The sequence below is a fragment of the Caretta caretta genome, chromosome 9, assembly GCF_965140235.1.
Source record: "Caretta caretta isolate rCarCar2 chromosome 9, rCarCar1.hap1, whole genome shotgun sequence".
In the NCBI taxonomy this organism is placed as follows: domain Eukaryota; kingdom Metazoa; phylum Chordata; order Testudines; family Cheloniidae; genus Caretta; species Caretta caretta.
Genome location: NC_134214.1, coordinates 27,458,799 through 27,472,836, shown reverse-complemented (window position 1 = coordinate 27,472,836; position 14,038 = coordinate 27,458,799). Strand labels below are relative to the sequence as shown.

General features: G+C 38.0%; 2 protein-coding genes across 9 annotated transcripts in view; one reads left to right on the top strand and one right to left on the bottom strand.

The window, feature by feature from the left end:
* MED12L (mediator complex subunit 12L) overlaps window positions 1-14,038 on the top strand; it is a 334,051-nt gene that overhangs the window by 168,942 nt on the left and 151,071 nt on the right. The gene's annotated exons all lie outside the window — the stretch shown is intronic.
* On the bottom strand, window positions 5,673-9,906 carry GPR87 (G protein-coupled receptor 87). The gene is made up of 2 exons (XM_048863141.1): window positions 9,837-9,906; window positions 5,673-6,709 (listed from the first exon to the last, which is right to left on the bottom strand). Exons 1-2 carry the CDS (start codon window positions 9,904-9,906, stop codon window positions 5,673-5,675), a joined length of 1,107 nt encoding a protein of 368 aa, XP_048719098.1.

The following is a 14,038-nucleotide window of genomic DNA, read 5'->3' as shown; positions in this document are numbered from 1 at the left end:
AAGCTTTTGACTTCAGTCATGTCGTGACAATGAGTTCCATAGGCATTTTAATAAAAAAATATTTCCTTTTATTACTTCTAAATTGCTTTTCAGTTCCTTTGAATGCTCCCTTGTCCTGTATCATGAGAGAAGACTACCCAATTTACTTTCCCAGTACCATAATTTTGTATAAGTCTGTCAGGTCCCATTTAATTAGTCTCCTCACTAATGTAACATTTCTGATCTTCCCTCCCCTCCCCTCTAATAATTTGTGTTGCTTATCTTTGAACTCCTATTTCTGCCGTACCATGACCAGAACTGAACAAGGGTGAGGGTATTCCAGGAGTTTAAGTGATGACATAATATTTTCAGTATTATTTTCTATCCTATTATTTATACTTCTGAATATTTTGTTTACCTTTCGAATGCTTCTGCACATTAAGATGTTTACATTGAACTTTCCATAATGACCTGTAGGTTTCTTTGCGTGATTAGTTAATTTAGTTTTCCTGGATATGAATAGTTCAAATTATTTCTTACAACCTTACATCTTTTTTTTATTTTGTTTTACTTATCAGTACTGAATTTCACCTGCCAGTGTGTACAGCCCCTGAGGGTAGGCTTATCAGGTACTTCTGAAGGTCCACACTATTTAGTCTGTTCTTGATGAGCCAAAGTAACTTTGTGTCTATTTGACTTTTTCTAGATAATTGATGAATGTGTTATATGGTATTTATTGACTTGAGTAAAGTATTCAGCATCATTCCATATGGTATGGTATTCTTCCTGAGAAACTGAGTTTGGACAGAATTGCTTGAAGATGGATAATACAGTTGTCTAAACAAATAAAAAGCAAGTTAATTTAATGACACGATATGCTATCATCATGATATGGGATATCGAGTAATGCTATGAATGTCAAGCATTTTTTTAAAAGCATAGAAAATGAACACATATCTAACTAATTAGAATGGTGGGGAATACATGGGAAAGACAGAGAACACGTTAGAGGAAAATAAAAATGCAGCATGGACTTGATAAACTAGGGAAATGGGATTTGAGATCAATAAAATGAGATTCATGAAGGACAAATGCAGCATTGTTCATCTGAGGAGGATGAAACAATTGCACAAATTTAGAATGGTAGCATACTGGCTAGTGTTAGAGAGAACTAAAAAATCATAGAATCATAGACTTTACGGTCAGAAGGGACCATTATGATCATCTAGTCTGACCTCCTCTATAGTGCAGGCCACAGAATCTTACCCACCCACTCCTGCAATAAACCTCTCACCTATGTCTGAGCTATTGAAGTCCTTAAATCGTGGTTTAGAGACTTCAAGGTGCAGAGAATCCTCCAGCAAGTGACCCGTGCCCCACTCTGCAAAGGAAGGCGAAAAACCACCAGGGCCTCTGCCAATCTGCCCTGGAGGAAAATTCCTTCCCGACTCCAAATACAACGATCAGCTAAACCCTGAGCATGTGGGCAAGACTCACCAGCCAGACACCCAGAAAAGAATTCTCTGTAGTAACTCAGATCCCACCCCATCTAACATCCCATCACAGGCCTTTGGGCATATCTACCGCTAATAGTCGAAGATCAATTAATTGTCAAAATTAGGCTATCCCATCATGTCATCTCCTCCATAAACTTATCAAGCTTAGTCTTGAAGCCAGAATTGTCTTTTGCCCGCACTGCTCCCCTTGGAAGGCTGTTCCAGAACTTCACTCCTCTGATGGTTAGAAACCTTCATCTAATTTCAAGTCTAAACTTCCCGATGGCCAGTTTAGATCCATTTGTTCTTGTGTCTACATTGGTACTGAGCTTAAATAATTCCTCTCCCTCCCTGGTATTTATCTCTCTGATATATTTATAGAGAGCAATCATATCTCCCCTCAGCCTTCTTTTAGTTAGGCTAAACAAGCCAAGCTCTTTGAGTCTCCTTTCATAAGACAGGTTTTCCATTCTTCGGATCATCCTAGTAGCCCTCCTCTGTACCTGTTCCAGTTTGAATTCATCCTTCTTAAACATGGGAGACCAGAACTGCACACAATATTCCAGATGAGGTCTCACCAGTGACTTGTATAACGGTACTTAACACCTCCTTGTCTCTATTGGAAATACCTCTCCTGATGCATCCCAAGACCGCATTAGCTTTTTTCATGGCGATAGTCATCCTGTGATCAACCAATACTCCGAGGTCCTTCTCCTCCTCTGTTACTTCACAGTGATGCGTCCCCAATTTATAACAGAAACTCTTGTTGTTAATCTCTAAAATTTAGGATTATGATGAGTTGTATTTCAAAATTTAACACTGATAAAATGAGAGGATTCACATAAGAGCAAAAACTAATCATGACCTTTGAGGAGAGATTAAAGAAAATTTAATTTCTATAGCCTGCAGAAAAGAGAGAGATTTATGAAGATCTTTGAGTATGTACAAGTAGTTCACAAAAGAAGTGTGCATGTGGTGAGGAGTCCGGGGAGGATTATTTTCAGTAAGCAGCAGATATGGAACAGGAAGAAAAATTTTATGTTGAATAGAAAGAAATTTGTAGATAATGAAACAAGTTTTCAAGGGAGGCATGGAATACTTAACAAATAACTGTTGAGATACTGAGGAAAAAATGAATACTGTCCAAAGGAGGAGGATCTAGATATGAAGCCTCATCCATAGCTTTATAACTATGTCTGTGTGCTTTCTAAATTCCAAAATTTCTCTCATTTAAAAAACCCAAGCCCCCATTTTAAATTTTCCATTCAATCTTTTTAGAGCTCATTTTATCAATGCATATATGTGTTCCCCCTATTCCAAATTTGCTTCTTCTCTGGCCACAAAGTAAACTTAAGCTTATGTGTTTTGTCTCATCGGGATTATTGATTTTTACACAGCCTCTTTATCATACTCTATCTCTCAGTGCTAAAATGGCACGAACAATTTAAACATATGGGAAAAATGCAAGAGAAGCTTATAAATCAGCATATCAATAGTGTAGAAAATATATGATAAAGGACAAATTATGCTGTATTATTGTTAGCCACAATATAACTCTCATTTAAGAATGTGTCTGTGAGCATTTTTTCCCAATATGCAATATAGTAATTCCTTATTACTCACTTATAACTCTGAGATGAATTGTGTACTTACCCTTTTTAAATTATTTCAAATTGTTAATCGGTAGGTAAGATCACTGCTATTTTGACTGCATTTTAAAAGTAGCTCATAGTACTTAGTCTGGGGATAATCTGTTAGTCAATATGTGTCATGTGGCTAAAACCCTGTACCATTTTGAAAATGTACCATTGAAAGCTTTACTTTAGAATGTGGACCATCTGAATTAAATGATGGACTGACCAGTTCACAAACATAAGGCTTGTCAGTGTCCATTCAAGGTAAAAAGTGCTGGCTCACAAAGTTTGCCTAGGGTTCAATTTAAAAGAATTCCCCACATATTCTTCATTCATCTGGAATAATTCATTAGTTAGCACCCTTCATTTTGGCACACTCTGATACACTAATTGATGCTCTGTGCAGCTTCCCTCCCCCATTCCCCACCAATTATGTCAGCTCTTTCTTTACTCATCCACTGTTATGCTATTCTGGATCACCTCTATTTCACAGTTTGGAGTAATAGCCCCTGTGAAGGGACAATATGTGTATCCCATGGCACAGAGGGCATTGTGGGAGCTCTTCTCCAAAAAGTGAACTTCACCTGCTTGCATACACAATATTATATTTTGCCCTAGCTTAAAACTTCTAGAGCTTGAAATGCATGTGTGAGTGAGCATATATCTAGACCCTTGTATGCTGAAATAGACACTGTACTCATTTTACAAGACAAAAGTATAGGAAAGAAGAGAGTGCCATCTTTTTCTGTGAATGATTTGAAAATTTAGGGTTCCATCATACATTTGCTGATATGCTGTAGCTCTCATTGTCATCACTGGGGGTTAAGTTGCTCAGCACCTCACAGGAGCAGTTTCTTAAGTTTTTGTTCATGTTGTACTTATGCACACATAAGGTAACGGTATGCAACCTTTTTGTTTCCTGTTCAAATGTTCATATATCAATTTTCAGTAGACGCGATTGTTTCAGATGAATCTTTTCTTTTGCCAACCATGACTTCTTTATTGTGCTTTTCTCACTAAAGTCTGGGGGATGGGTCTGGGGAGAACGGGAGAAATTAATTTTTTTTTTGTATTTCATTCTCTTTTCTAAAGTCTATTCCTATAATCTTTCCTTATTTTAAAAAAAAACCACAGACACAGAATTAAGTTAGGTCATCAGTCTGAAATCCATAAATCAAGGTGAAATGAAAAGCTCTGTTTGTTTGATGCAGATGGTAGGTTTGAGTCTAGATGATACTGTGATTCGCACTTTATAAATCTTGGAGAGCTAGATATATTGAAAATAGAAAAAGGTGTCTCCGCTAGATGGTGCTGTGTAACTTGTCTACTTCTATAGTAAGCAGAATCTGTTGCTGAGCCTCTCATCCATTAAAAATTAGTCCTATACCTCTTGCACTCATAACGAACTTTCTTAGCTCTGAGCTGAAGTTATTACAGTCTTCTTTCGTGTGTCATACAATATAGCAGTATGTCTAGCAAAGAGGGAAATATAATACTTTTAGTTTTATTTCATTGTATGATTATTTGATCTGAGGCATTTAAAAATTAAAAAAATAAAAGCTGGAGGCAGGAATTACACCTAGGGTATTGCACACCAGCACAGGAATTAGTTTCCAGCAAGATAAAACCATCCCCTCCCTATAGCTATTTCCCTTCTAGTTGGCTAAAAAGAATTTGACTCCTCAGCTGTACTTCAGGGGCAAAATGCTGTACTGTATTGTTTGGTGAAAATACAACATATGGAGCCTCTTGCCTGTCACCCCAGAATCCAGGCCTGATACTTTCCTATCATCATTTTAAGATCTCAGATAGTAATGTTCTTGCTGGTCCTCTATCCCCCAGATGTGCCCGGGGCATGCTCCTAGTCCAGCCATCAGACATATGTGCAGGCAGCCAAGATGGTGCACATTCTGCTCTGTTTCTGAGCTGCCGTAAGGAACATATTGCCTCTAATCCCACTGACCCATCTGGCCCAGTACTAGTAGTGAGAGCTGTGAATTCTCTGCTGCCCACCCTCTTGCACCTCCCTTTAACTGGGTTAGGGTACAATGTTGCCTTTAGTGTCCTTGCTCGTTTCTACAGAGAAGTAGTGCCGAGTATAGGCAGGGATTCAATGAGAATAAAGATTGATATTAAACATTTTCCTTCCAATTTTTGTTAAGTGGGATAGTCAATGGAGCTAATTAAACTTCAAGCCAGATGGAATAATCCACCTATGGATTAGTGAGATTGCTCTTAGTCAGTAATTTAAGGTAGATAAATGCTGTTGCTTAAATTGCTGCCGCTTTCTGGTGGCCTAAAGAACTTCTACCTGGTGAATATTGGAGAGTCTGCTATCCTGGTCTTTCAGTGTAATTTTTTTTTTTTAAATTAAGGATAGCTATTAGAAAGTTGAAGTGAATAAGAAGTAAACAGCTGGTTATTACTAAATTAATATGCATATTCAGATTTTGTTCGGCTAAATGTATGTCAAGCACACAAATAATCAAAAGAGTTATTTTATTATTTACATGCTTTACAAATATATTCTTGCAAATGAACAAAAGTCTCTGTGAGGATAACCTCACACATCCGTGTATTCATGATATATGCGCACTTCTGATCTTCTGATGCTTTGAAGTGACCTGATACTTTCACTCCTGGTTCGCATATTTGATTTCTTGAACAGCCTTCGTGAAAATGATCTACACATGAAAAAGTAGATGATTGGATCCAGACATACATTACATGCAGACAGGAAAAGTGTCATTTCCTTGCAGTAGTACAGAATTTTATGTGCTGAATCATCTAAAAGTTTATCTATGTGGCTAAAAGTAAAGGGTATTCTGCACAAATGATACGGGAGAAAGCATGTGAAAAATACAGCTACAACAACTCTTATGCTTTGGTTGTGTTTTCGTTTTCTGCTTGATGAGCTAATAAATTGTTTGCTTGATTTGTATATGTACCTGGATATAGCAATGTAACAACCTATTAGTACTATAAGCACTGCTACAAACATACAGGTATTGATATAAATGACTACTTCATGCCATTTTACTCCCAAGGGAGTTTTAAGTTTTATGCAATCATCTATATTTTTCCTTGTTGGATATTCATTGGTAAGAATCAAATTTGGTAAGGCTAGAAAAGCCATAACAACCCAAACACATGCAGACAAAATCTTGGTGAAAGTAATACTGTACATTCTGGAATCCCCAAATGGCTTTACCACTTTCAGATATCGGTCAATGCTAATGAGTCCAAGAAATACAATTGTAGTATACATGTTTGCATAAAACAAAACTGTGGAATATCGGCATAGAAAAAAGTTGAAGTGCCATGGTCCCAGTCTTGAGTCTTGAATTATTTTAAATGGAAATGTCAGTGTCATTAGGAGGTCTGCAACCACAATGTTTTTGAGGTAAAAGATAAAACTTGTTTTGTTTCTGATGTGGAAGAAAATCCATACCGCTAGACCATTCAGTAAGATGCTTGCTAGGAATATGATGAGGTAAAGCACTGGCAAAACAATGGTTGTAAATTCATTTTGTGTGGAGTTCCCAAGTAGACCTGTTGTGGAATTAGTTGAAATAATGTCGTCTTGGCCCAGATGATAATCTATAGGAATGATGGAAAGAAATAATGTAAGTGTGTTTTGACCGTTGTACAAATGATTGTAGCAGCTGTTCTCCAAGGCTTGTCATGTTGTTGTCTTCGGCTGAGCCCAAATGATTCTCAGATTAACCAGTTTAGAAAATCTGAACTTCTTTAATACAATATCCTTTTATTATATATTTCAAAATAAAAGCACATAGCACTTGTTAGGCACAATAAATCAGAATACTGTAGGCATTGGTTGTTCCATGCTGCTGGAACATAAAGACAGTTCTGAAATGTAATTGTTAGAAAAAACCTGTGAATATGGCTAAAGCTGATCATACATTTTGACTTTCTCCTTTGATTGGTAACTATAATACTTACTTCAGTCTTTAAAGCATGTTCCAAAAATTGCTACATCTCAGTTACCGCATTATGGGGTAGGGATCCCACACATCCCCAGTAATAATCCTACATTTACAGGTGAAGAAACGGAGGCAGAAAGGTTAAGGAAGCTGCTCAGAAGGAGGAGGTCTGCTGAGCTTGGCACAGTGAGCCTCACTGTCTCGTGAGGTTGGGGGCAGGTGGGGCTCTGAAAGCCGGGCTGTCCATTTTATCAAGAATACACTGTCACACTGCTGCTTTTTCAAGCATGGAAGAGGGCTTGGTGCTACAGCCCTGGCCATATGGAGGTGTGATATGTATTTCTATGCACTGAGCAGTTGAGGCTGGCACACCTGCCACGCAAGCATGGGTTGTACTGTCACAAGGGCATTGGAACAGTTTTTATAGTGGAGTGCTAAAAGCCATTGAACAAAACTGTATATGATGGAAACCACTTCAAGCCAGGGGGTGCTGCTGCACCCCCAGCACCCCTAGTTCCAGCACCCCTGTACTGTCCATGATTTCTCTCCTTTGCATCCTGCAAGGGCTTGTAGGATCGAGTCCTAAGAGATTTGCCTGGGCCACTAAGGATACTGGTGTGAGGTGCTGAAATTGGAATGGGTGGGGGGGGGCGCGCGTCTCTCTTCCCTGTCAAGTGCTCCCATTTTGCTTCTCACTGCTGTACTACTTTTATTTATTTTTAATAGCAGGCCAAATGAAATGTACTGAAAGCATCATGCTTTAAACAAATCTATTTTGTATAAACTAAATGCATGGAGGAATTTCTCAAGACAACGTGCCTGATACTTCAAGCTTTCATCCCTTGCAGCTGAGCTACTACAGCAAATGGTTTTTGTGATAGCTTAGGAAAACTTCCTCCATTGCCCTATTGTCAAAAATCTCAGGAGAGTTCTCATATAAGAAGTATAGTAATTGAACTTCTGTTACTCCTAGGATAATTTCTGAAGAAAATGTGCATTTGCAATCACTTCATTAAATTCTGCTGTAAAGTAAAAAAAGAAGCAGGATGTACACATGCGTATGAAACTTTTTTTTTATATATATAACTTTGCGTTGGCATTTGTAGCTAAGAAATCTATGGTGGTCGTTATTAAACCACAGTGTACTGTTACATTTAAAGATACGTTCCCAGCTCAAAATTCCTGCTAAGGCGAGTTTATTTGTCTCTTCAATTAATTTTTTGTGGGGTAACTGAGTACCCTGAGGCATGAAATGGGGAATAAACAGTGTGCTGTCTTTCAGGTTGAAAATATCTTTCTGTGCTTTGAATAGAACATGCTTTGTGTTGGGTCACTTGGAAGAGAGAGGATAGTCTCTGCCTGAGCAGTAATGTGCTAGGATTTAAGCCTGAATGGAAGAATACACTGACATCGCATGATCCTTTTGGGTACTTCAGTTGCACAGGAGAGCCAGTCTCTTCCGTGCTGCACCCATGTCTTGCAGGGCTCAGCTAGGACAGTGCGAGAATGGGTGGTTTCTGTTGGCACAAGATTTACATTAGATGTGCAAGGCCATAGAATTTGTGGGTGGAATGATGGCTTGGCACCCATATAAAAGGCCTTGTGATCTACTAGGGAAATAAACAAGGTATTTGGGTGGAATCACCCAGCTAACAGGTTTGTTCTCAGCTGCAAGGACTCTCTGCCTGCAGATATAGATGTGGTATTTTGTTTAATGAAATTGTGACCTATTTTTGCTATTATATTCTAATCAAACACTTCTGCATAGCACTTTAAATCTCCAAAATACTGTACTAGCATTTGTTAATCAAAACAGTACTCCTGACAGCCTGATTAGGGGCATTATTATTTCCATTTAACTGATGGAAAGAGATTGAGATACAGAAGGTACAATTCTTTATTGTACTCACTGGCTCAGAGGCCATAAATGCAGTGGAGTCAATCACCGGGAAATTCTTCTGTTGTAAAAGGAGTAAGGTCCATAAGTGTAGCACAGTGGATACACCAGGACCGCCATCCTCATAAAAAATAAGTGAGACCATCTCTCTGCTCTGGCTGTTCCTGGCTGCTGGAATAGTCCATAGGGCCATAGACAACCAGACACATGCCAAAACAGCCCTCTGGAGGTCAAAGCAGCCGCTTGCCAGCATCTGAAATGAGTGGCTTTATGCCACTTCTGTTGCTTACCTGCATCTACTCTGAGCAGAACTAGAAATGAGTCAAGAGGGGTTAAGTGCCTGAGGCCATACATAGATGAAGTGGCGAAGTGCAGTCTCTTCACCTATCTGTGCCTATTATTTTGACCAGCAACACGACATTTTAAAGAATTGTAATGCTGCTTTTCAATTAAAAGGTAGAAGGAAAATTAAGTATTTGTAGGGATAGTACTGTACATTTATGACCTGAAATACTTTTTTTGTGAAATAGATTGTACAGTATTCTGAGCGAGAACATAAATGAATGGCAGATAGCCCATAAGGAAAAGTGGCAAATCTAATAGACTTTTTTTGAGCATTCAGCAAATTAATTAAGGTGGACTCTAACTGTACAGAGGAATATTTAATATCAATCTATTAAAATTAATAATTATGGACCAGGTCACGTTAAGTTACTGATTGACCTTAGCTCCCTTTGACTCCAAGGAGAGCTGAGTGCTCAGCATCTCACAGGATTAGGTCCTATGTTTTACAGTGCGGATATCATGGCTTACGTAGGTGTGTAAAGATTTAGTTGACGCAACCTGTGCAAGTGCAGTATAATCAGAATTTATCTGTAATACTTACCAATACACTGGGAGTGCACTGTTGATCTTAATTTTAGCTTCTCTTTTGGCTCTTTGTCATAGCAGAACATTGTCTTTTATTTAAAATAATTTATTCACCCAGAATTGGGAAGGTGAGAATTCTGTTTGGCCCTTATTAAATTGCTAAATATGAAACTCGGTTTACTTAAATTCACAAAGCAAAAAATTATAGTAGTGGATTTTAATGTTTCGCATATAAATATTTGTGATCCGACGTCTAACATCAATTCTGTAATTGTTAATAATTTATCTAAATGTTTCTTTTTAAAAATAATGGCAAATAATATTGTTTAAAATTGCCTCTACCTTGAACTTCTGTGGTGTTTTAAATCAGATTGGAAATCCATTGAGGAAATGTCTGGCAAAATTTTGATGGTCTTTTTTTAAAGGACTTATTTTTTAAAAATATTGCTCTTGATAGTAACTATTTCACAAATAGGGAACACTATAAATGTTTCTCAGTTAACTCCAAATTTCGAGAATTCTTTCAAATTTACCTGATATTTTTCCATATGACAAGTTGAACCCCATTATTTTTGTTGCTGTTGATTTTCAACTGAAATACTTTTCAGGAGACACAGGGTTCATGGGCCTTGGACTCAGCCGGGGCTGTACCAGCTTTAACTTCTGAAAAATATAGGAAATAAAAAATAATTAAAAATAAACAGAAGTTTTTGTGCAACAGCAGCATCTTCCAGCTTTTGAGAAACAAAACTGATCAGGGAACACAGACAGCTGGTTGTCTGAATAGTGGTTCTATTCGTCCACTTAAGTATTCCCTAATTCTTTACTCCTGTGTTCTCTCACTACACCTAAGCATCTTTTAAAGTATTGAACATCAGCATGGATTGGTGAACAGACATATGCTAATATTAAAACATAACTGCCTCACTTTGCTCAGTCTGTTGTCCTAACTACTGAAATGCCCTTGGTTGCTACTTCAACAATTGTTTCCTTTCCTTATGAGCTGCGCTTGCAATGGACAGCTTCTGCCTTGATGAAGAACCTTGGCTTTATGCTCATCCCTTGTTGGATGAATACATGCTTAAGGTTGTTCTCAGTTTTGGAATTCCTGGTGGCCAGTTTGGGCTGTTGCTCTTGTCACTGGATCCTCTAGTGCAGTGGGTCTTAACTTGGGGTACACGCACCCTCTGGGGGTGCAAGATGCCCTTTCTGGGGGTGCGAGACATGCAGGTTTTTTTAGAAGGTAAATAATCGAAAACACAAATTAAGCACAGGCACATAAGTACAACTACTTTGTTTCATCAAATCTATGTATTAACATTATACTTTTTTAACGATTACAATATACAAACAAAAATATATCTAGTTTTAAAGAACTGACCTACTTCAACGATTTTTGATAAGCGGTGCGAGAACATATTTTGAGAACCAAAGGAGTGCAGGCTGCAGTAAAGGTTAAGAACCACTGCTCTAATGGCTTTCTGTCTTCACATATTAAACCTTTATATGACCTCTATGGATAAACGGCAAGGTATAAGAGAATGTAGCCGAGTAAAATACTGACTATATCTTGTGCTATGAAGAAAAATATGAAGAAAAATGTATGTTAAGTGCAATAACTTTTATTTTTCAAATTAAAAAATTTAATACACAGCCACAGTATACATCCATGGTGTTTTTATTTATTTATTTATATATATATTGTGTGTGTGTGTGTGTGTCTGTGAGATATCATTTGCTCTCGACTTAATATATGGAGTGTGGTGTGTGTTTTATCTTTTTTTGCTGGAAATTTTAATACTTTTTGCTCACTTCCTTGTGGTTTGTATGGTGTGTTTCTATTGTGTATCCTGTTGGGAGGTCAGCTTGAAGAGATAGCAAGAAAATTGGGTCTGAAGGGACTCTGAATGAAAGAGTGAGACACTACAATGGCAATATTATATTGCTTTGACACTGAACATAATGTGTATCAAAGTTTAATTATCAGAAATTTTCTCCCCTGTTGATTTATAAAATAACTTTGCGAATTGCTGATGTGTTTGTTATAGGAAGTAACTGTAACAGATTCTCCACTTCTGGCTCTCCAAGCTTTTTTATGTATGATTGTTAGGAAAAAACACAGCAAGGCAGACCATTTCTCAACGCTAAGCAGTGACACCTTTTAATGGCTCTGCTTCTCAGAAGTTGAAAGGAACTCCAAAGCACACAATCAATTAAACCCACCAAAACTTACGTATATTGAAGGCCAAAACAGTGTTGAACTAAGTTTTACAAGCTTGTCACCCCTTTATCAGGGACTGACAATTAACATATTTTAAGATGCCACTACATGGTAATAAAACATGTCACTTTTTTCCCTACTGCTACGTTTTAAGTACAAATGAAACTCCAGTCCAAACTTTTAAAACTTTATTTTAATTTTGTTTCTTAGTATCTGGTATTGAGGTCCATTTTGGGACATTAAATGAAAAGAGATGGGGAATGTAGATGACAACTTGATATCTCTCAGGCATAGGAAAAAACGTTACTGGCTTATATCACTATCAGTTGTAATTGTATAAATCTAGCTACATCATCCATGGTCCAGCAGACACTGGGATTGAAATATGGTGAACCGTATTATGATATTTTATACATTCTCAGTGGTATTGTCTAGCCACCTTTCTTCTGAGCTTCTGTTAATCCATGTAAGCCCTTTTTCCTGGTGCCCCAAAGGCACTCTACTTTGCTAGGACCTGATAGCATAATAGCATAGGAAGTCTCTCAAGGGTCAAACTCGCTGAATGTCAGGTCTACAATGATACAACTGCAGTGTGGCAGGCACTCTGGATACAGTTTTGGTTTGAAAGGAATCTCTCGGTTAAAGACAAATTTATGCCTCTTCCCTTGTCTGATGGACAGTTCTCTGAGGGGGATTCCTTGACTAATTCCTTAAGGAACAAGCAGCAAGTAATAACTCTATATGCTTACCACATAGGAAGGTTCTGCCTAGTGGCTTTAATTCAACATAACAAATGGATATTTATCTTTTTATAAACCAAGGAGAATAGGGGATCATCTTTAAGACGCAAGGATCACAGTCTCACACTTACAGGAAATCCTAAATAACTTCTATCATAATGGATTCTACCTGGACAACCATTATTCCTATCATTCCAGGGAGTTATTTACAACCCATAGGTCTCCAACAGGCTTACCTGCATTTACTGATGACTCTCTAGCACCAACAATTCCTCCTGCACTCCCTCAGCAACCTACATCTCCAATGTCTCACAGTCTCCTTTGGCCTCTCATTGACTTCCTGATTTCATTGCAGTTGTAGCAAGTCACCTCTGGAAACAGGGTTGCAGTCATGGCCTATCCCCACAAGTGGCTAGTGTGTGGTAATTCTTTTCAGGTGACAAAAATGACAGCATCCCAACTCTTACATCTGTTCAGACTTGGGGTTTTATAAGTGAATCCCAAAGAGAGTTTGTTAATTCTTGCCCAGAATATCAATCATATGAGGGGTTCTCTGTAATACAGTCCTCAAGGAGAGCTTTTCCAGCTGCATAGAGCATGGCAAAAGTGAAGTCAGCCAGGGAATTCCAAGTCCTGTAGCACTGTTTGTCAGAGAATGTAGCTGCTCAGGCCTTACTGTACCTTCTCTTGAAATAGTACCTTGGGCTTTCTTCTGGTTCTGGACCCTATAATTGCTCCTCCAACAAGTCAGCCAGGAACAAACCTCAGAGAATCAATATCCCTCTCCTGTTTAAAACTTTCTTATTCCTTTTGTCTAAATGTCTTTGATTTTAAAACAGTTATAGGAAGTACCAAAATATAGACAGGAAGCAATAACAACAACAAAATTAACAACAACAACAAACACTTCACAGAAGTGCAAGTCTTGACTGTTTCACCACCTCTCTGAAAAAACGCTGTCTTCTGGGAACTCCAGGGCTTCAATCTCTTAAAGGGAACTCCTCTATCTGATGAGCTTCACTATGATTATTCTATTGTGATGGCACCTAGAGGCTCCAGTCAAGATCCCATTGAGCTAGGAGCTGTACAGTTGCATAACAAAAAGATCATGCCTTTCACAAAGACCTTATCAATTTAATGGAGTTTTTGGGTAATGATTATCCGTCTAGTTAGGGAAGCACATGTTTTGAGGTAGTACAGTTGTGAAGAACTTATTCTGCTTAGAGTTAAGGCTCCATATAGATGTTCTGAAGAGAA